This window comes from Neolamprologus multifasciatus, chromosome 16 (assembly GCF_963576455.1).
Source record: "Neolamprologus multifasciatus chromosome 16, fNeoMul1.2, whole genome shotgun sequence".
NCBI lineage: Eukaryota > Metazoa > Chordata > Actinopteri > Cichliformes > Cichlidae > Neolamprologus > Neolamprologus multifasciatus.
The window spans coordinates 30,414,970-30,439,006 of NC_140454.1; the positions used below are offsets into that span (position 1 = coordinate 30,414,970).

At 39.7% G+C, this 24,037-nt stretch overlaps 1 protein-coding gene and 1 long non-coding RNA gene across 11 annotated transcripts in view; one reads left to right on the forward strand and one right to left on the reverse strand.

Annotated features, from left to right (window-relative positions):
* pcbp3 (poly(rC) binding protein 3) overlaps positions 1 to 24,037 on the reverse strand; it is an 86,645-nt gene that overhangs the window by 14,811 nt on the left and 47,797 nt on the right. For 5 of the 10 annotated variants that reach the window (XM_085136567.1, XM_085136565.1, XM_085136562.1 and 2 more), the window contains 5 exons: positions 7,869 to 8,028; positions 3,247 to 3,270; positions 3,130 to 3,162; positions 2,805 to 2,936; positions 2,039 to 2,170 (listed from right to left, as the gene is read on the reverse strand). In XM_085136567.1, the coding sequence (XP_084992693.1) occupies positions 2,039 to 2,170; positions 2,805 to 2,936; positions 3,130 to 3,162; positions 3,247 to 3,270; positions 7,869 to 7,943 (396 nt within the window). In that variant the 5' untranslated portion in view covers positions 7,944 to 8,028. The remainder of the gene's footprint in view (positions 1 to 2,038; positions 2,171 to 2,804; positions 2,937 to 3,129; positions 3,163 to 3,246; positions 3,271 to 7,868; positions 8,029 to 24,037) is intronic. The other 5 variants (XM_085136570.1, XM_085136569.1, XM_085136568.1 and 2 more) reach the window with 1 other exon arrangement.
* On the forward strand, positions 3,278 to 7,934 carry LOC146501062 (uncharacterized). The gene is made up of 3 exons (XR_014869989.1): positions 3,278 to 7,362; positions 7,572 to 7,602; positions 7,820 to 7,934. It is a non-coding gene; the product is annotated as an uncharacterized LOC146501062 (long non-coding RNA).

Below are 24,037 nucleotides of genomic sequence, written 5' to 3' on the forward strand. Positions count from 1 at the left end.
CTTGATGATGTTGACAGAAATTTATTTGTAACACATTCAGGCTGGCACTTACTTTGGCAGGGAAATTAAAATTGAAAGGTACTTCAAGTACTCAAGGTGCAGGCTGTATGATAGACTCCGTTTCAGCCTCTATAAGAGCACCATGGCAATTTGGATGTTTAGCTTATCCTTTACTATTGCCTTCAATTGCCACATATCCACCTGGGGTCAAAACATGTTGCCTTCATGGCTGTATTTTGTCTCCACGTCTTCTTTTTTTCAGCTTCCATCAAAAAGGCAATAATGAAGCATCCTCCCACACTTCACCCACTCACTCATTCAGCCACTGTGTAGTGTCTGTTACATCACTGGGGAACAAGCATAGACTACAGCTGACGCATTTCGGAGACTTTTTGGATGCACTGCTCCACCATTAGTGTCCACCAGCTATTCATAATTATCTCTAATTGCACCACTTTTAAAACCACTGCCAAAAAAGTTGCTATTTTTGGATAATCGGATGTTAAAATTTGTTAAAATTTATCTGTAGAGAGATAACTTTATGTGCAACAGCTGTAATCTACCCACCTACAAAATCATGACTGGGAATGTAGCTTTGATATGCTATTAAATGCTAGTGTTCATGATACTGACTGTGAATTAATGACACTTGTGCAAAACTGTAAAATACATAAAATGGTTCAAACTTTTATAATAGCTTTTTTTGTCATATATAAACTAATTTGAGTATCCATCACTGGGTCCAAGAGTAGGATCAAAGTTTCCTGTGGGTCAAAAGTGCAGGCTTCACAGTTTTTCAGTGTTTTCCATTCTTTGACATGTAAGACGTCTCAGCGAGCAGAAGTCCCTAAAATAGCCTGGCTGTGAGCACAGAAGCCCCGCCCACCTGATTTTTACGCATTCTGTTTGTGAGGGGAAGCCAATCAGAAGAAATTTGGCTTAAAAGCAGAGGTGGCTTAAAGGGAGAGGCGCTAAAACAGTGCTTTTTCAGACAGTGGATAAACTGAGGAGTGGCACTACGGCAGTTGACTGTAATTAAAATCCTGCTGCTCAGACAGAGCAGACGAGCCACAGCACAATTAAGACGTCTGAGTTTAAAATCACGTTAGTTTTCTATCTAAAGACTCGTGACAGTTTTTGTAATGCAATAGAGAATGCATTAAACACACAGTTAAAAGTTAGACCTGCACAAAACGTCTGGCTCTGTACAGGGAACTGTATAGCACACAGACAATTCAAGTGAGTTAACAGCAAATGTCATTTGCTTCCCTGTACTGTCACCTGGCATTTTTAAAGGTTTGTTGATATTTTATTTAATATTTACTTCGTTTTTAGACACACTAGCAGTGTGGCTCTAGCGATAGCAATGGTATTTGGTCGGTCCAACACTTTGATCCAGACTGAAGTAGCTCAACAATTATCAGACTGCTTCGCATCAAATTTTGAAATAAATGTTCCTGCCACCCAGAATACAAAATGCACTGACTTTGCCTCAAGCACCAGCAACAGGGGTTGGGCAATTTTCTGGTTTAGTGACATGTCTTAACAAATTTTTATAGCGATACTGTGCAGATGGTGCTATGATGGCCTTGTGAAGGTATATACCTCAAGATGGCATCATCCAAACTTTGAGTCCTGCTCAGCTGCCTGTCAAACTGTATCTCCTCTTCTGAGGCTTTCTAGCATTAAGGCCTGAAATGTTGTCCTGTTTTTTTAAAAGAACAGCTGAACTCGCTAAATGTCCTGTAGCTGGGGGGTCATAACTGCTGCTGAACGTTCCAGATATTTCATTAATAATGTATTAAGTAACACATAATAAAATAAAAACAAGCCTACAGTTAATTATTTAGGAAAAATGACACAGTTTAGTTAAACTATTCATTAATTTTCAAATATCTAATATTTATTTACTCATGAAGAATGTAAGCCTGTAAAATAAAACTATTTGTCTGTAAATGTTCTGTTTGATAATAATAAACAATAATAATAAACATTATTAACATAATTAGTAGGTTGTTCAGAAAAATGTTTCACACACCTCTCTCATTTCTTTGATTTTGGAGCCTCCTTTCCCTATGAGGGAGCCACACTGGCTGGCTGGCACAACAAGCCTTAAGGTGACAGGAGGCTTGCTGGTTGCTGGACTGTTGCTCATGGAATTGATTATGTCCTGGAAAACAACGACAAAAGTAGCAAGTATTTTATCTTGTAAGGGTAATGTTTTCTTGATGTGACACCGAGACATTCGTGATGTTAACTGTCTCGGAAATGAATGTCCAAATAAACTTCCAGACTTCAAAGGTGGTGCAAAATGACCTGCAAAAACACACTTGTTTTAAATTTTCCTTGGGTATTTTCATCTCCTCCGCTCGCTGAATGCGCCCTCCTGTAAACACCCAGCCTACTGGCACGGCACATTTTACACAGATCACTGAGAACTCAGCAGTCAGTCTCCTCTTACAAGTTCCAGTCACAGTACTTACACAGCACCAGCAAGAGGAGACGCATCAAAGACAACATGAGCAGAAAGATAGCTGAAAATTCACCTCATACTGTTCAGTGATACAGGTTCCCTTTGCAGGTGTACTGTATATGTCTATGTATACGAGCTCTGTGAGAAAAGTCTGGCTTGGTTTTATCTAAATACAAACACTGAGATTGTGTTTGCAGACAGATCTTTATCTCAAAGCGAGAAATCCACGCTTGCAGGAAAAATGTGTGTACATAAAGAAAGCTGAATGTTTGCAAAAGGTGAATTGAAATACAAAATGAGTACGTTTTGATTGTGTGCAGACTGATCATACCTCCTCAAATTTGTAGGCGATCATAGCAAAAGCCTTGAAGATGGTGTCCGTTGGTCCGGTGATGGTAACAATCCTCTCTGGACAGTTGCCCTCAGAAATATTGATTCGCGCTCCACTCTGGAAGACCAGCAACTACTTTTCATTTTCAGTGGCGGTGATAAGAAACCTTAATTATTCAAACAGATCCTGAGCAAATTTGAATCATGCATTACAAAGTTAACTTCGCCTGGTATTTCATTGTGATCTTTAGTGACTTGCTCGGGGGGTGCGATGGGCGGGAGGGTAATAAATATTTTTGCTAATTTTTTTTTATATTCAAACTCACCTCTTCTCGCATCTTTTTTACTGTTTCTCCTTTCTGAAAAAAAGTACATTTGTACATCAAAGTAAATCAGAATCTTTCCATAATCATGAAAATGAGTAATCTGATGAAAATACATACCTTTCCAATTATACTTCCAACCTCCTGTAACATGAAAACACAAGAAGAAAAAGTGAAGAAAATAAACATATTTATTTGTTTAAATATGTACTTTTCAATTGTTTGTTTCTGTTTTTACTGAACAGGGTGTAAAAACTGTGTCAAGACATGAAGACAAGCATGTTCAGGGTCAGACTTTCCATGCTTGTTGAATCACTCTTTATGGGTTTGGGGTGGCGCAGCTGGTAAAGGGCACAGAGGCAGCGCTGGCTGCAAGCGTCAACACCCCCCGACCTCTCCTCAGAAAGTGCGAGGGTTACGTCTACTGTGACGTTAAAGCTGCAGGCAGTTTCAGTTCACAGCGCCAGGTTCTACCCTATAAGAATCATTTATATTTATCAAGTGCTACATTAAATTACACTCCAAAACGAACTTTCTGACAATATACTCATAAACAAAACAAGTTTCAGTTGTAATGGTCAGTGCCAGCTCTAAACCAAATGAACCAACGAGCTGCTGTCTGTGCTTGTAGGGCCGTTGCATTGACTCATTGTCCCAGAAGTGCATTAGATTACCCATCCAGCCCTGTTGCATTAACTATATTGTTTTTTCTTCTTAAAGTAAATCAAATTACAATTGCATTCATTCATGTGGTTGTAATGAAGTGGAACTTTCCCTACATTTAATTTTAGGGGCAACCGTGGCTCAGGGGGTTGGGAAGCGTATCTGTAACCAGAGGGTCGCCGGTTCGATCCCTGGGCTCTCTGTCCTGGTCGTTGTGTCCTTGGGCAAGGCACTTTACCCTACTGGTGTTGGCCAGAGGGGCCGATGGCGCGATATGGCAGCCTTGCTTCTGTCAGTCTGCCCCAGGGCAGCTGTGGCTACAACTGTAGCTTGCTTCCACCAGTGAGCGAATGAATAGTGGCATTGTAAAGCACTTTGGGTGCCTTGAAAAGCGCTATATAAATCCAATCCATTATTATTATTAATACAAGTATAACCTGCAGGGGAAAAAAGGTTTAAACCATATTTTCAGGCTAAGTCACCTGCTCATCATCAAAGCCTTTTTTAATCATATTGGAGGGGGGATTCTTTATCTGTCTTCCTATATTGTCCCACTAACAACTGAAATACATTCTTTTAGATGTGTGTTTGGTCACGTTATCTCGTAATAACTGCCTGGAATTACAAACATGGCTGAGGTGCAAGCTTCTTGAATGACTTATACTCATATAAACTTCTTCTCAGAGGGAGAAAGGAGAATGGCACCTGTGCCACTCCACTCCAGCTTCAGGGACACAGAGATGAGCCTACCAAGAACTATTTTCTGGGCATCACAAAAGGGGAAAAAAGTCATTTGAAAGTGTAACAGGATGCTGGAGGGTTGCCTGCCCTCAATAGATAATGATGAAAATGCTCCAATACCCAATGTAACCCAATGGTTTCTCAATTTGAGGGCTTCACTGCTGTGGAGAAAGGACGTGGGTAATCCTGCCAAAATCCTCCCTTGTGGCTGCTGTGGTTATGTCCCTGCCAGGATGTGGGGTTATTCAAACAGTCACAGGGTCACTGGCTTTTACATAAGCAGTCATGCAGGCTGACCTGCACGGCCATTCACAGGCTGCTTGGCACACCAGGCAAGGAGAAGATGTGAGCTTCATTCCTTGTCCTGCAGAATCTACCAGCATTATCAGCTACGCACGTGTGCTGCGGGTTTTCTAGCTGCCTAGCTTGAAGCAAACTTGTAACTGAGCTGCTGTTATGTAACGTTCATACAGTTCTAGACAAGTAGAAATCTGCTTTTTTACAAACTCTACACTGACAAGAAAGTAATGGTCATTGCATACAGATATTATTTACAAAGTAAAGCACAAGAGGTGGGGGATGGAAAGCAAGAGCCATGATAATACAGCATTCTTTATAAAACCAGGTGAACACAAACTAATTCTGATGGCCACTTAAAGAGTAGAAAGGAGTGAGGATGGTACACATGTGTCTAAAAAATAAGAACTGCTAAAAAGTTGGTTCCCATTAATACATTATACACCATGCCCTGGGAAATCTGAAAATACTAAGGGCGAACAAGAACACGCGGAGCTGAGTCAGCAGCAGAGAAACACACAGCAGGAGATTTTCAGTCTTAAAGGCCTGAAGTCTACAAAGGCCTTTGAACCTCAGTGAAGCTTGCTTACATAACCCCACAGTAAAGAAAGGTAAAAGTAGAGCAAAGCTGGACTTTGGTGTGGGAAGGCAAAATACATCTACTGCCATTAGCTTATTTTGTTGATCTTACATAATATGAGTTAATGCTGTGTACAGTAAGTGGAAACAGCATATGCTGCTGTTGTACTTTCAGTGAAGCTGATCTAGACTGTTGTCAAAGCAAAGCTATTGTTGGCTCTAACGGTTTCCATAATGGGACAAATTGCAGATTTTATTGGCACTTCCTAAGCATCTTTCAAACTCAATGCCCACCAGTCATTTTTCAAGCACTTTGGGCCTTTATTAGGCAAGGCAAGGCAAGGCAAGTTTATTTGTAAAGTGATTCAAAGTGCTTTACAGCGACATTAGAAACAAAAACAAATAAAAAGCATGATTTAAAATAGATTAAAACAAGCAAACTAACTAACTAACTAATTAACAAACAAACAAACATAACAGTATATAAAATCAAAACAGATAAAATCAGAACAGTAGATAAAATCAGTAGTTAAAATGTAAGTTTTGAAATTTAAGCTTAAGTGTGGATTTGGTGCTTTATTTAAATGCAGCTGAGAATAAGCGAGTCTTCAACCTGGATTTAAATAAACTGAGTGTTTCAGCTGATCTGAGGTTTTCTGGGAGTTTGTTCCAGATATATGGAGCATAAAAGCTGAATGCAGCTTCTCCGTGTCTGGTTCTGACTCTGGGAACTGATAAAAGACCGGATCCAGATGACCTGAGGGATCTGGAAGGTTCATACTGGGTCAGGAGGTCACTGATGTATTTTGGTCCTAAACCATTCAGAGCTTTATAGACCAGCATCAGAACTTTAAAGTCTGTATTAGACAAGTAGATGGATGGACGGAACTGAGGGAGGAAGGAGACTGGTAATTACGAACAACAAAGATGGCTATCTGGACTTGAATGTTGATGCTACTCAATACCTCAACCCCTAGGCCTCCAGGATGCTAATATACAATAGTTCTCTACTTTTTAACATTTAAAGTACTTTTTTTGTTTACCATTTGGTGGCTTTTGGTAGTTCACGTTAGCAGGATTTTTTTTAGCCCCTGTTGGTTAGTAGGCGGAGTTTAGTAGGAGTAGGAGTTAGTAGGAGTTTTTTAAACCCACGTCTACATGTTAGCAGTATCAACAGTATATGGAACCGCTGGTCTGTGGGCCACAATTGTTTATTTTTGTGCTGTTGTTGGTACTTTATGGAGAATATTAGTCACAAAGAACTAATAGTAAATGTCAAGGCACCGGGTCTGGTGACCTAGTGTTTGTGTTTTTTGGGTTAGGTTATACTCTTTGAATGATGGTTTTCTGTTTTGTATTATATTTACAGTTCCTGGTTTCTAGGTTTCTGTTCTGTTTCTGTTCTCTCTGTGTTCTATGCTTAGTCTTAGTTTTCTGTCTTTATGTCTTCCCTGTGTCCCACGTCTTGTTACTTTTGTCTCTGTGCTTCATGTTCCTGCTGTTCCAGAATCTGTCATGTTTCTATGTCTCAGTGTCAAGTCTGTATCTCTGCGTTATGCATCCTGTTTCACTTTGACAGTCTGTGGCCTTTGCCAATGTACTCTGCTTTGCTTCATTCGTCTCGTTATGTCTCATTTGTCCCAGATGTGTTCCCACCTGTTCCCCATCCTCTCGTTGTCCTGACTGTGCATTTAAGCCCTGTGTTCCATTTGCGCTTTGTTGTGCCCTCACAGTGTTGTGTTTCTGCCTTTGTGTTCCTGAAGAAACTCTAGTTCTCAGACCTTATTTTTTAGTGTCCAGTTTAGTTTTCTTGTTTGAGGATTTAGTTTGTTTGTTGTGAAATTTATTTTTGTGGAAAGTTTTCTCATTCCATGTACGAGTCTTGCATTTAGGTCCTACATCCTGCCTGCCGCCTGCCACAGCACACACCTTGACAGTAAAGTGGAACTAAGTGTGGTAAACAATTAAAAATATTTTGTAATTTCTCTCTTTTTCATCAACTATCCTGAATATTGTGACATATAGATGTTTTGGTATATGTCTGCAGATGTCTCCACAAACCAGCTTACTTAATTTAATTATTTAAAAATGTAAGGCACCACTATGATGCAAGTCCTATGAATTACAGCAGGTTGTGACATATAATGAAATTTTTTAATTTAAAGATGTCCTGCTACTAGGACAGTCAAGTCTAATGTCAGCGTTGAGGTTAACAGGACAAATAGAGAAACGATTTGAAAGTTAGCAATTTCATTGCACAATTTGTACAATTCCAATTCATCTGAATACAACTTCATTAAAATCAGATGAAAGGTTTAGGAAGAGAGGCCATGTAAAAACTGGCACCTGATTCATCACTGAAAGGATCTTGAAATGAAGAAATAAATCCCTCTGCATGTCTCTCACTTTTCAGCCTTCCTAACAGTCAATATAGCACTCACTCAATCACTGTGCTCACTTACTTTTCCATGCATGAGGAGGCGGATGGTCAGGGTGACATTGAGGCCACCCTCTGACTGGACTTTTGTTGGCTCCATGCTGGGGGAGGAAAAACTGGTGGTCCAGCAGTAGGATGTCCTCAGAAGGAGAAGGAGTGCGGTGGTATTCCAGCCAGCCAGTCACCTGCAAAACACAACATCACACATAAGCGAACACAGTCGGTGTGTTCACAACCAGCAGATGATATCAACGTCCAGTTGCATTAAATTATTATAAGAAGGCAGTTTGGTGCTTCTGCAGATGTGGTAACTGAATCATATTTCTGCTGTATGACACATAAAATAGTTTCTAAAGCCATTAATCTACAGACTGCTTTGACACAAAAAGCTTTCAGCGATTTGAACTAATGTTCAGTGGTTCATTAGTTTGTGACACTGCACACTCCTCATAGCTACAGCACCAAATAACACGCTTGTTTTCTGGGGTCTATTAACCACAAATGCCTAAATTAAAAATAAGTGATGACTTTAGGCTAAAAACCCAAAGTGCAGAGCCCATTCGACTACAGCGTGGCCAAACAACACATTTATGAGCTGCCTGCTCAATATTTGTTTAATGAATGACACGTAATTGTGTTGAGAAGATCGAGAGATAACCGAATGTAATCACATTCAGATCCCCCCTGGGTATTTTTTTTTTCCGTCTATTTGCTCTGTTAAAAATTCAAACGCAAAAAGAAAGCAATCACTTGTTTTGTTTTTAATTGCAGGCAAGAGCAGAAGAGAGAGAGAAAATTCTTCTGAGCTCTTATTCACGAACTATTTAGGAATACCGGAAATACCAGACTGACCAATACAGGAATAAAATAATTTGCAACATTTGTGACGGAGGACCGTGCCATTGAGATGAAACTAGGTGAATAAATGAATGCATGGACTACAGGAATGCCTTATCTGTATATATGTAATGTTCCTTTGAAGGTGCAGCATGATGACTTGCAGAATCCTCCAAGTCTTCACTGCTAAAAAGCTTTTTCCTCTGACTCAGACATTAAAGTCTTCCTCCTGTGCCCTTATTACAGTTAGTCAAATTACTTTGCTCTCCTCTGCCTTTGCTCTTAAGGCAAAGGCAAACAGACCAGTCTGTATGCTTGGATGGCTGTGCCAAAAAGTCATAGCTGCTTTTTGTGTTTTAAAAAGTTATAAGAAATGACTTGGTGTTCTGTTTAAGTCTATGTAAAGTCTATAACAAAGAAATCTTTAATGAGTAAAGGAAAAGTTTCTGTACTGTTGCCAAGTTTAGAATGACCTTTATTACACGAATGTCAATATATCATGTGTGATGTGATGCAGAGCCTGAATCCAGTCTGTTTCTCATTTCCTACTGTCCCGTGGTTAGTGTGGTGCTCTGTAACCCTTTGGCTATTGTCATTTCACTCAGACAATACCATCCAAATGTCAATATTAAGTCTTCTGTAGATACAGTTTGCAATCTGATGTAATCACCCACCCTGTTGAGTTACTGCTGTTATCGTTACCTGCAAGTTTGAGGTTTAATTTTTTTATCAAGCAGCCCCAGGGGATTCTTCCCCAATCTCTATTTTCTGCTGCTTGTGGAGACTCATTTGGCTACAGCTTCTAATTTCCAGCCAGACACAACCTTAGGCTACTGTTTACTTTTTGTGCTCATATTAGAAAATGGAACAATATTATCCTATGAAAACAAAGACGAAGAGGAGATATATAAAAAATTAGCACAGCAGCCCTCCCCACCCATTTTGGTTAGTGAGGTTGGTTTGAGTATTGTGAGAAAAGGAATATAAATCATGCTGACTGCACTGACGTGAGGGCAAAACCCACAGATACTGATATCCACACTGGATATATGTAAGTTACATTTTAGAGGTCAACTTAAATATATCTGCCGGGGACAACTTTAAATGCAGATTCCTGTCTATCACTCTGCATCACCAGGAAGGCACAAGATTGGTTCTAAATCCATTCTGCAGCATGAAAGTAACCCCACACATACAGTCAGCCACAAAGAGCGGTTTGTCTGGTCACCAGGAAGCCCTGATGTCAGTGCAATGAACAGGCCCACATCTGCGGGTCAGACTAGCCACCTAGGCTTAAATTGAGCTTTATTTGGTTCAAAGGTAAATGTTTAGTTGATTACAAGAAGAAGCAGTAAGACTGTGGACCTTGAAGTGATCACATCCACGAACCAAAAATATGTCTAGCTTAGAACCCACTGAAACAATCATATGTGTTGTGTTTCCCACGAGAAACACTCATCCCTAAACTTTACTGCTTTTAAACAAAGGGCTGAGGGATGATTGGAAGGCACAGACATGAGACAGGAATATAATTTGATTGATATAAACATGGTCTAGAGTTACCTCATCATTTTAGACCTCATATGTAAGCAAACACATTTTAATGGAATTTAATTATTTAACAGGGATCCAATAAAGATAAGTCCCTAACAGTCCAAAAACACGCTCATGAGAGTGTGTTAGCCCGATGACTGACTGGTGATGTGGGTGCACCCTGCCTTTCCTTGCACAGTGGCAGCTGGGATAAGCTTCAGGCCACCCCAGGTCAGATCATCAGTTAGGAATGGATATTTCATTATATCCAAAAAATAGCACTGATGACCATCTGGTACACTGAAAACAAAGTTCATATTTTAATAAATAAAAATACTCTTTATGGTTAATCAATTAAAATATTATTTTGATGCAAAATTTGTTATATATATATATATGTTATATACAACCTTCTGTGTGTTGACTGACACTTACACCAGTCAGTTATTTTTGCTTTTTGTTATACATCTTTGGAAATAAAGATTGCTTTGTTGTAGCCTACCAATATTTGTGCCTACTTGTGTTACAGAAAAGTGGGATTTATCATTAATTTTTGCATAACTATGGAATGCAGGTGGTGTAAGTACCACACTTACACCTGCGATATTCCTGTGATATGCAATGAATTAAACTGCTGTGGCTAAAAGTGGTCTAATTTTAAATTAATATATATTCAGAAAAAAACAGGAGTTCAGCGCAGCACAAGATTAATGAGATGTAATAGAAGTGGAGGCACAAGAACCTGAGGGGGAAAAGGTGGCAGGTCCTGCAAGATAGGTGGAAGAAACTACCTGACAAGTACCTCGGGAACCTCTGAGCACCAATTAACAAGTAATAATTTGCACTTTTAGAAAGGGAACGGATAACTTCACCAAATTTAGAGGTTATATATCAGATTCATAAGAAAAAAGTGGAAATAATGGGGTCTTTCTCTTAATGTTTATTAGCCAGCATGGCCCTCGGGGAAAAGAGTTGCCCACAGGTGTGCTGAGGTTGTGCTGGAGCTGTAGCAGCTTTGCAAGACCAAGGAAGGTGTTCAAAAAGGTTTGCATGGAGACAGCCAGGTTGTAAGATTCAGTCCTTTAATAATAAACTTCTAAATGTACGTGAAGCTGTAGTAAACCCCGACAAAGTGAACTAAAGGCAACAACATCACACTGACTCGAACTACTATCAAGTGTGCTGCTAATGCTGTCAGCTAGCTAACCACGCTAACGGCACAGAGTGAAGGCCGAGACGAGCCCAGACAGATCCAACAGGAAAAGTAATTCTCCCGGACAAAGAGAATGACCTTCATCTGAATGCCGTGAGTAAAGTAATCCACCTCTGTTGTTTTCAGTTTGGAAATTACATTCTCCGTGTCATATACAACCTTCTGTGTGGTGACTGAATGTTTGCCGCTAAAGTTTCACTTGTAAACACAGCAAAGCACTTTTTAAATTGTGTTTTCTCTTATAGTTTACATTCATTCGTCTATAAAAGCAACCCCCCTACCTGCCTTTATTTTGTACATTTCTTGTCTTTGTGCGGGTTATTTCTTTCATTTTAAAGGTGTAAATGTCTTTCTTGCATAGGTAGAAAGGACTTTATATATTTACAAATATGGTTTGGTTTTGGGATGTTGTATAATGTATTATACAACCACAAATGTCTACAAAGTTATTTTACTAGGTATTTTGTATTCTTGCACAGCACTTTGGTCAACGTTCCTGTTGTAATTAAATGTGCTATATAAATAAATAAACTAGAACTATAAACTATAGATATATAGCGTTTTCGGGTTTTTTTGTTGACAAATTTAAGTCCGTTGGCACTTCCTTGTAAACATAACTTATAAGTGTTTCAGTAGTTGTAGTTTTAGTTGTGTGTTAAAATTTTATTCTGAATTTATCAGATATTTTTGATCACATCCACGGTGTTTGTGGTACCCTTCCTCTCCTTGCATGGGTGATGTTATGAATTGCTTTGGGTTCTTTAAAACATCCAGTCACACATCTTGAAATAAAAATCAAAGTAGATGAGAGCACTTCTTGTACAGGACAGGTAACAGATGTTTCAGTTAAAATGTTCTGGTAAGTTCATAATCTTACAGCATTTTGAAACTAGAATTTGTTTATTATGAATATTTCACAAAGTTGTGAAATAAGTGGTAAGAGCCAGGCCCAGCCATTGCACCGGCATGGTTAGTTTTCCTGTCCTACAGCCTTGCCTCTTGTCCTGACAGGGACCTTGTCTGAGAGAGGTTCCCCTGCATTTCCCCCCTGGGTTGTTACTGCTTGGTAGTGAGATGCCTCATCTATCCTAAGCGACGTCACAAAGTATTAGTCATTACTATTATACCTCTTTCAAGGCTTCTTGAGATCCACCTAATGTAAAATGGAGGTGCAGTTTTTGATGCCTTATAAATGGGCAGTTACGTGAACACCTGCTCAGGACCTTGTAGGCTTGTCTGTTCGTTTTCCTGCAACACAATCCCATTGCAGGATTTTGGGTTACCCTGCTTCCGTGCAGTCAGAGGAACCTTCAGCAAACATGTGTTTATCAGTAGGGTGTCCAGGCTCCTCATGCTGCATTTCTTGCTTTGCCCTTCCCTGACTCAAGTAACTACTAATGTGAGTCTTGCCTGGGGTTTCACAGCCAGAGAGCTACACAAGGGGCTGCCTGCTAGTAGCATGTGCCTCTATATGCATGTGGCTGGTACAGTAATTTGAAATGTGGTATTTCTCATTAAAAATGACTTAATGTTTTTGGATTTTTTTAAAAACAGAAGTTGCAAATTCTTTTAAAGCTCTGTTTTGCTATTTGCCAGAGTGATGTGTCCCTGCTGACGATAATAAAATGTAGCAATACAAATAAATTTGCTTAACAGGTGTGCTAACTACTGAGAGGATTCATATCCATGAGCACAAACACTTAGACGACTTTGTCATGACTGTTTCACATGTTGCTATGAGAAACGGGGTCAACTGCAGAGTGATAGTTTGTGGTGTTAGAACAAATGAGTCAGACAAAACTGCCAACATGGTGCGTTGGGCTTTTTGCACCTCGTAGTGATGCTGTTTTTTTTTTTTTTTTTCCCTAACTAGTTGGCAACACCTAGAGAGCTGTGAACAAAAAAACATACCGTGTAAATAAAGGTACAAAAAGAAAAATGCTCACAAATGTGTTCATCTTGCTCCGGGTCTAATGATCACGGTGCCTTTGTCAAGAGGTGTCAGACAGCGTGTGGAAGCAGTGTTGCTGTTTTTAAAACATAATTTTCTCCTGCCTCCTCTCCGCTTGTTGTCTTCTTCTTTCTAAACTGCTATAGCACAGTTTGTTCGAGGGATGTTCTTGGGGATTGGCTTACCTGTCAATTTAAATTTTGACTAAACCAGCCTCTCAGTTAGCACTAAAGAAACTTTTTCTTTTAACTTCTTTGAGCATCTCTACTAAATGTAATTTCATTCTGTCGCCTGACTTCTATTCATGTCACTGTGTGCATATGTGTGAAGGGGAAAGTGGTGGAACAGAGCATGTGGCGCAGTTGCACAAGGGAAGGCATTATCAACTGAGTTAATAACACCCCAGTTTCAAGTTTTCCAGCAAGGGTTAATTAGTCTATAATCTAAAATATGGACTGGTGGTGAACAACCTCAAACATCTGTACATCCGATGACAGGGAAGCTAGTCCTGGCTCAAGCAAAAACAGCTCTGCTGCTCATTTACAGCACAGCCACGCAGCAAACACAGATGAACACAGGCTTTAACCCTCGTGGCATTTCTGCTGCAGAGATGGAGTAACACTTGAGGAAAAAAATCTAGCTGCTGTTGAAATGAAACTCCACAAAAAATAACGCAGTAACATTTCTCACCCAAAGCAGTAAGCTGTAGGGCAAGCACTGCATTATCAAAACAAACAGAGTATTTGGCAGCTATGGGAAACCGTTCATTCAGCACAGTCTCATAAAAAAAACCTGAAGTAATGTACAGCCTGACTGATTTACTGGCAGCTCAGTGTTATTGGCTGCTATTACCTATTTGGCAATCTATCAGTATCAGCATTTGTAAACGATAATGATTAATGAAAATGAAGGAAAGAAAAGCAGAGATGAGAGAAACACCATACATATGTTGGGTTTTGACATTGTGTAGTTTGTCCACTAGGAGGCTGCACACATGTTAGGAACAGTATAAACGGAAAACACGCGATCTGAACAGAATCAAGCAGAATGTAAACTTAGGATGGGTGAAAATGGGGGGAAAGATCTTATCATGCCAATTTTCTGTATTTATTTCTGTCAAACCTAAAGACTCCTTTTTACGGTTTATTATAAGGTCAATTCTAGTTTGAACCTAAACCATAAACTTTTCCCAAACTTAAGCCAGTAGTTTACCTGCTGCTCTGTGTATGGCTTTTTGACAGACTGTTTTTTGTGTAGCCATTTCCCTTATTGCCGAGTTTAAAAACTAGCGGTTTGGATTTTCATGAAGAAGACGCCCTCATGGCTCATTGAGTGACCCACTGACTAGCCAATTGGTAGCATGCAATCTGTTGATGCCACATTTTCAGATTGCCTCAGATTAGGGCTGGGCGATATATCGAGTTTTTAAAAAATATTGATATATTTTCATACGAGATATAAGATGTGACAATATCCTTTATATCAATATAGTCTATGTTACTTTATAATTATACTTGTGGAGCCACAAGTTTGCCTCTTTTTCGTCCACTTTTGTCTCTACGCAACGTTACTCGGCCTCGCCTCTCCTTCACTGAACACAACTCCCCCTCCTCCCCCATAGCTTCACCTGCAGGCAGGGACAAGATGGACACGGCAAATCTCCGTTAGCGCGTTGTGAGGCTGGACGGCGTCAACGTGTTAGCAAGCTAACCGCGCTAACGAGCTAACCGCGCTAACGACAGCCCACAGGGGCTGCACGGCCTAAAATCCCTTCATTCTCTCAAAAGTTGACAGCGCGCCTTATGTATGAATCCTGGTTGTGCTTACTGACCGCGAACCGATTTTAGGTGGTACACGGCGCTCAGCAATCTGTCAAAAAATGTTTTAGTACGACTTTGGTAAGCTACGGAGATGCAGCGCTTGATAGTTTGTCGGAGCATTACGGCTACCGTAGTCTGGAGCCTCGCGGAGTGATACGTACTGTGCTTCAACGTAATATTACCGTATTGTGTGTGTATAAGGGCCATAAATGGCACCTGTTAAGAAACATGGTTACAAAGAGGATTTCAAACTCAATGCTGTCAGTCACGCAGTAGAAGTTGGGAACAGAGCAGCTGTGAAATCTGTCTTTGTTATTATGCTCTGCGTCTGTTAGTTTACATTTTGACTGCACAATTATGAACTTTTTGTTATGCACAAAAACAACATTGTTGTCTTTTATTTATGGAGCATGATTATTTAATAAATGCTGATAATTTATTTTTGAGTAATTTCTTCATGTAAATCTGTGCTGTATGTAAATAAAAATGCCTGTGTGACATCTGGGACACAGTGTGACTAAGAACTCTCTTTTTGTTCTTAACTTATGGCTTTTAAAAAATATCGAGATATATATCTTATATCGCCACCCAGCTAAAAAATATCAAGACTGAATTTTGGGTCATATCGCCCAGCCCTACCTCAGATTCACTTGTAATCCCGGCCAAGTAGGTACTAAAAAGTATCTGGCACCATGTACTATTACCTAATAGAAAACCCTATAAGCTGCAAGGCTCGCAAAATTTCTAAATCCCTGGTAGCCCTTCGGGCCGGCACTCTTCAGTTTTTGGTAGCCCAAAATAAATTTAAGTAGCCCGAATAAAAAAAGAGAGCAATTTTTTTAGGTTTTGTTTCCTGTTTTGTTTCCGTTACAATAACGGATTTATTTTTGTTCATTTACAGTTTCCACTGGAGTCACTGGTAAGAGGTAAGTGGAACCAAGATCTAGGACATTTGCTTTTTGAAGTTTGCAAAGACTGCTAAATTTTGCCAATGGTAGTTCACTCTTTGCAACATAGTACGCTGTTCTAAACAGCTTTTTCAGGACTTCTTCTTGTGCTTGGTTTATTTTTAGTATGTTTTTTGCAATTGCTGTTTGTTCTGGGAAAGATATTGCAGACTGGGCAATAATGCATTTTTTGCATTTCTCATGGGTTCTGATGGGGTTTTTCTTAAAATTACTGGTCCCAGTAACAAAGGCGCTTGTGGACTGTGGAAATTGAATGAAACTCACAACACACCTGGCAGAACATCATGTTATTTAGCTTGTCATATTCCAGCCACAGAAATTCTTTTGTCCATGAAACCAAAAAAGCTGCGCTTTTTTTTTGCCTCATAGTCTGATTTGTCATAATTTTTCCGTTTTGTGATCGGCTTTTCTTTGGCTGTCCCTTCTTCACCCTGACCTGTCTTATTTGGCTGAGCAGAACTAAAATACCAGCGTAAATCCTGCTGCTTTTACACGCGCACTTGCATAACGGTCAGCGCAATCAATCAAGCTTGCTGTGGGAGATTTCACTTGTCACGTTTGAATAGTAAGCTAATGAGTGATAAGACGATGTCAGAGGAATTGGTGCGCAATTAATCGTCACTCACCAATCAGTGCTGCCACTCTCTACACACCGTTCGCGCGATCGCAAAGTGAAAGCAAAAAACAAGCGCAAATTCAAACGCGATTTCAACATGTCACATATTGACAGTTGACAGTGACATTTTCTAAAGAATGCAAGAGCACTGACATATATTTTCCTATGATAGCCCGACGGGCAGGGCTGAGATAGATTTTGGTAGCCCGACTGGAAAAATCGCTAGCCCCGGGACGTCGGGCTAGCGATTTTGCGAGCCCTGAGCTGAGCAGTGCCAAACCCAAGTAGGTACCAGTGGAAGAGGGCAAAGAGACACAATGACAGAACAGAAACTAGAGAGTGACGAGACCAAATTTAGTAACTTACTAAACAAATTTGAAGTGTAAAAATATGTGACTGGGGTCTGTAGTGCGAGACTCTGATTCAAGAATCAGTACATGACGGATGAAGACTAATGTTCAGGGAGTAAGTGTAACTGCTGTATCTTAGCTAGCATTAAAAAAGAGTTAATAATTTTATGAGGCCAGCAGACTTCCTTCATAAAATAGTCACAAAAATCCACTGTAAACACCTTGAATGTTTTTGTATACATTATTCAACTCAATCCAGTGTAATGCTTTTGAGCATTAAGGCACCATTCTACTCCTGTTTGGTGTAATAATTCCTCCCTCCCAAACACTGCTCAGATGTCAAGAAGGAAAGGGTTCCTGACAATTTCCCTGACTTCCTGAAAATATGACATGCTATGACATTGGCATTACTGAATTCAAGTCATGATTCCCTAAGTGTACAGAAGAGACAGCTTGAACTCTTCTGTAAGCAAGCAATGCTAGGGATATGTTTCTGCAGAGTGTCTGCAAATATGTGCATTTTTATTTTAAAACAATATCACTTCTCCATGAGCTATGATGGCACACGTTTCACTTTTCAGTTGGGGGGAAGGTGAAATCCTGCTCTTGTCCTTACAGCTCAGAGGCAGCTAGTGTAGGAACAGTTGTAATCAAGATATCTGAGAGAAAACCAAAGTGATGTGTAGGTTCTAATAGATTTTTGTCATTGCATTCTGATGTTTCGTGTTATCATAGTATTAATATTGTTTTTGGATAGGTGGGCTCTTAGAATGAGTTTATAATACCTCATTCTTCTGTCAGGAGTATATATGATACAAATAAATTTGCTGTCATTGGAAAAAAATTAAATAGACCACACACCCAAATTGGCAAATTGTGTGCTCTTAATATTTACCAAGGGCCTATGGAGCAGTGTTTAACAGCGTGCCTTTTATGCTTTTTATTTAGACGTTGACATTATTTTCAAACAAAATCAACTTATGACTCATTTGATTAGTCACTATTAAGACTGGCCTGCACAGAGCTGCAAAAACACTTATTTTGACAGCTAGTTTTAGCTTTCGTGTCTGAAAAGAGAAGCCAGTATGGAAGTGCCTTAAGCCAGCATTTATTGGATTGGCTATGATTGGGAAACGTCCGTGCTCCTATAGAGGCCTCTGGGAAAACAGACCTTTGCCCTAGCTCAGTAAATGGTTTCCTCATGGGTTTATGGCCTAGGTCTTTTATTTTTTTTCATACTTTCATGCATGTAAAATCCCTCTACACAGCTCTCACTTGGTCACTTTCTTTAGCTTATTCTGGTCCATCTCTGCTCTCTTTTCTTCAACTTCTGTCTCTTGTTATTGTGAAAGGTAGTCACAGGTTCTGCACAGTTTTAACAGACTGTCATGCTACATGGATAGCTAGCTTTACTCAGCATAATGTCTGTTAAAGAAAGCCAGTTGAGGTTGTCTTTTACACGTTTTGCATAATATATTTAGAACTAAAAGTAAGAAGGCTATATGTTTTATAGTGGTTTGTTGTTTATTTTGCTCCACAGTGTCCACAGTTTGTAACTTTGCTCACTTACAAAGAAAGGCACATTCTTTAGTTTTTATCCAAGATACATGGTTCCATCTATACATTATACAGCCCCTAACATCCTCTCTGACAGTTGCACCAATCTCGCTCCAAGAGCTTGCAGACATTTATGAATCTTTAAATTGATGCTATGATTGTTATTCATTATATTAAGGCAACGATTGCAACTGCCTCGCTCATAAATTCAAAAACTCCGGTGAAAAAGTAGTAAAAAATGCACAGGAGGAATCAGGTAAAACAGGACAACCACAATAGCTGCGGGCTGCGTTCATTTCTCTGGAGGTGCACGTCAGGTTAGTCGTAGATTTCCCGCTGAAACATACTCGGGCACGAGCGAGCAAACTTCAGCAGGGGATCAAATAATTACTACCTCCAGTGTATAGAAAATTATCAAAAGGCTGTCACCTGCTGACAAACAAACATCTCAAACATAACAAGTGCTTTTTTTTTTTTTTTTTTAAATACGTACCAAACATGCTTTCAGTACACACACCTATTCGACCGCTTGGGTCACCTGGTAGTTCTACATGTTCTAGGGCAGGGGTAGGCAACTCCAGGCCTCAAGTGCCGGTGTCCTGCAGGTTTTAGACATCACCCTGTGTCAACACACCTGAATCAAATCATTAGTTCATTCCCAGGCCTCGGGAGAACTTCAAGACATGTTGAGGAGGTAATTTAGCCATTTCAGTCGGCTGTGTTGGATCAAGGACACATCTAAAACCTGCAGGACACTGGCACTCGAGGCCTGGAGTTGCCTACCCCTGTTCTAGGGTTTTTCAAAGTGAGGTGACAGCATTTATCATCAGTGCACCAATAACAGTCTTTTTAAAAAGCAAAGTAAAGACCTTGTGTTAATTATTAAGGACGACAAGAACACACCTTGAACCACCTCTTTATGAAATTATGCTTTACAAATAAAATTAGATTAGATTTAACACAAAGGAACAATCAACCCATCATCCAGTTAAAGCAAGCGCACCATTTTCAATGACGCTAACAGGCAGGCTTTTGTTATTAATCCACAACTACTGTAATTAACAAAATACAAGCTTGAATGCTGCAGATTTTTAAAGTAGAAGCTTTTTGAAAGTAAATGAAGGAATGCGTAGAGGACGTCATGGGGGGGAAAAAAGAAAATACTCAAGATTTTATAAACAACATGACGGATGGAAAGATGATAGAGCTTGACAGAAAAGCTCTAAAGGCCTAATTTATTTATTTACATGTGCACACAGACACTCGCATGCAGAAATATATATGATACTGTAGAATTGTACTAATTAAAATGTTTCGTAATCTCAGATACTTTAAAGTTAAATTAGTTAACTTTGCCAAAACAATGTCGGACTCTGTAGTTTTCTCTGGTCCCCTCCCCAATCAGACCAGGAGTGACATGTTTAGCCGCATGTTCTCCTTAAATTGCTGGCTGTCTGAGTGGTGTCCCAGAAACGATGTGGGCTTCATAGATAATTGGCAAACCTTCTGGAGGAAACCTGGTCTTGTTAGGAGAGATGGCATCCATCCCACTTTGGATGGAGCAGCTCTCATTTCTAGAAATATGGACAAATTTATTAAACCCCTCAAAACATGACTATCCAGAGTTGGGACCAGGAAGCAGAGTTGCAGTCTTACACGCCTCTCTGCAGCTTCTCTCCTCCTGCTACCCCCCCAAAAACCCATCTCCATAGAGACTGTGTCTGCTTCCAAAAAGACAAAAAACAAACTAAAAACCAGCAACAAACAACTTAAACAATCACAAAGAAAGAACAATACAGTATCCACATCTGAACCAAAGAGTAAAACGATGAAATGTGGATTATTAAATATTAGGTCTCTCTCCTCCAAGTCTCTGTTAGTACATGACTTAATAATTGATCAACAAATTGATTTACTCTGCCTTACAGAAACCTGGTTGCAGCAGGATGATTATGTTAGTTTAAATGAATCAACACCCCCGAGTCATTCTAACTACCAGAAATCTCGAAGCACAGGTCGAGGGGGCGGTGTGGCAGCAATTTTTCACACCAGTCTATTAATTAATGAAAGACCAAGACAGACTTTTAATTCATTTGAAAGCCTGATGCTTAACATTGTCCACCCCAGCTGTGAAACTCAGAAACCAGTCTTACTTGTTATCATCTATCGTCCACCTGGGCCTTACACAGAGTTTCTGTCTGATTTCTCAGACTTTATATCTAATTTAGTTCTGAGCTCAGATAAAATAATTATTGTGGGTGATTTTAACATCCATGTAGATGCTAAAAATGACAGCCTCAACATGGCATTTAATCTGTTGTTAGACTCAATTGGTTTCTCTCAAAATGTAAAAGAACCCACCCACCACTTTAATCACACTCTAGATCTTGTTTTAACATATGGCATAGAAACTGAACATTTAACAGTGTTTCCTGAAAACCCTCTCCTGTCTGATCATTTCTTGATAACATTTACATTTACAATAATTGATTACGCAGCAGTGGAGAGTGGACTTTATCAAAGTAGATGTCTTTCTGAAAGCGCTGTAACTAAGTTTAAGAATATAATCCAGCCACTGTTATCATCGTCAATGCCCTGTACCAACACAGAGCAGAGCAGCTATCTGAACGCTACCCCAACAGAGGTCGATTATCTTGTTAATAATTTCACCTCCTCACTACGTACGACTCTGGATACTGTAGCTCCAGTGGAAACTAAGGTCTCTAATCAGAAGTACCTGACCCCGTGGTATAATTCTCAAACACGTACCCTAAAGCAGATGACTCGTAATCTGGAGAGGAAATGGCGTGTCACAAATTTAGAGGATCATCATTTAGCCTGGAGAAATAGTTTGTTGCTTTATAAGAAAGCCCTCCGCAAAGCCAGAACAGCTTACTACTCGTCACTGATTGAAGAAAATAAGAACAACCCCAGGTTTCTCTTCAGCACTGTAGCCAGGCTGACAAAAAGTCAGAGCTCTTTTGAGCCAACCATCCCTTTAACGTTAACTAGTGATGACTTCATGAACTTCTTCACAAATAAAATTTTTATCATTAGAGAAAAAATTACCAATAATCATCCCACAGATGTAATATTATCTACAGCTACTCTTAGTTCCATTGATGTTAAGTTAGACTCTTTTTTTCCAATCGATCTTTCTGAGTTAACTTCAATAATTACTTCCTCCAAACCATCAACGTGTCTTTTAGACCCCATTCCTACAAAACTGCTCAAAGAAGTCCTGCCATTGGTTAATTCTTCAATCTTATATATGATCAACCTATCTCTAATAATCGGCTATGTACCACAGGCCTTCAAGGTGGCTGCAGTTAAACCTTTACTCAAAAAGCCATCTCTAGACCCAGCAGTCTTAGCTAATTATAGGCCAATCTCCAACCTTCCTTTCATATCAAAAATCCTTGAAAGAGTAGTTGTCAAACAGCTAACAGATCATCTGCAGAGGAATGGTTTATTTGAAGAGTTTCAGTCAGGTTTCAGAGTTCATCACAGCACAGAAACAGCTTTATTGAAGGTTACAAATGATCTTCTTATGGCCTCTGACAGTGGACTCATCTCTGTGCTTGTCCTTCTTGACCTTAGTGCAGCATTCGATACTGTTGACCATAATATCCTATTAGAGCGATTAGAACATGCTGTAGGTATTACAGGTATTGCACTGCAGTGGTTTGTATCATATCTATCTAATAGACTCCAATTTGTGCATGTAAATGGAGAGTCCTCTTCACACACTGAGGTTAATTATGGAGTTCCACAGGGTTCGGTGCTAGGACCAATTCTGTTTACATTATACATGCTTCCCCTAGGTAGCATCATTAGAAGACATAGCATACATTTTCACTGCTATGCAGATGACACCCAGCTCTATCTGTCCATGAAGCCAGATAACACACACCAATTAGTTAAACTGCAGGAATGTCTTAAAGACATAAAGACTTGGATGGCCACTAACTTTCTGCTTCTTAACTCAGATAAAACTGAGGTCATTGTACTCGGCGCTGAAAAGCTTAGAAATATGGTATCTAACCAGATTCTTACTCTGGATGGCATTACCTTGGCCTCCAGTAACACTGTGAGGAACCTTGGAGTCATTTTTGACCAGGATATGTCCTTCAACGCACATATTAAACAAATATGTAAGACTGCGTTCTTCCATTTGCGCAACATCTCTAAAATTAGAAATATCCTGTCTCAGAGTGACGCTGAAAAACTAGTTCATGCATTTATTACTTCCAGGCTAGACTACTGCAATTCATTATTATCAGGATGTCCAAAAAACTCACTGAAAAGCCTTCAGTTAATCCAAAATGCTGCAGCAAGAGTACTGACAGGGACTAGAAAGAGAGAGCATATTTCTCCTGTTTTGGCTTCCCTTCATTGGCTTCCTGTTAAATCCAGAATTGAATTCAAAATCCTGCTCCTCACATACAAGGTCTTAAATAATCAGGCCCCATCTTATCTTAATGACCTTGTAGTACCATATCACCCTATTAGAGCACTTCGCTCTCGCTCTGCAGGCCTACTTGTTGTTCCTAGAGTATTTAAAAGTAGAATGGGAGGGAGAGCCTTCAGTTTTCAGGCCCCTCTTCTGTGGAACCACCTTCCAGTTTGGATTCAGGAGACAGACACTATCTCTACTTTTAAGATTAGGCTTAAAACCTTCCTTTTTGCTAAAGCATATAGTTAGGGCTGGACCAGGTGACCCTGAATCCTCCCTTAGTTATGCTGCAATAGATGTAGGCTGCCGGGGGATTCCCATGATGCATTGAGTTTTTCCTTTCCAGTCACCTTTCTCACTCACTATGTATTAACTGACCTCTCTGTATTGAATCGTATCTGTTATTAATCTCTGTCTCTCTTCCACAGCATGTCTTTATCCTGTCTTCCTTCTCTCACCCCAACCGGTCGCAGCAGATGGCCGCCCCTCCCTGAGCCTGGTTCTGCCGGAGGTTTCTTCCTGTTAAAAGGGAGTTTTTCCTTTCCACTGTCGCCAAAGTGCTTGCTCATAGGGGGTCATATGATTGTTGGGCTTTTCTCTGTATCTATGAAGCGCCTTGAGGCAACATTTGTTGTGATTTGGCGCTATATAAATAAAATTGAATTGAATTGAATTGAGTTATAATATAACTTTTTGTGGTGTTTAAATGGTGTTTCTTAGAATTTACACTCTATAAGCTTGATTAAATCCGTATAGCAAATTGGTTTTGTATTCAGTGTATATTTATAACAAAGCCCTGATCATTTCTGTCCTGTTTTAACAATCATGGAGCATGTTCAACCGAAAACAGAGACTGAACTGTAAGCTATATAAAAAGGTTAAAAAACTATTTT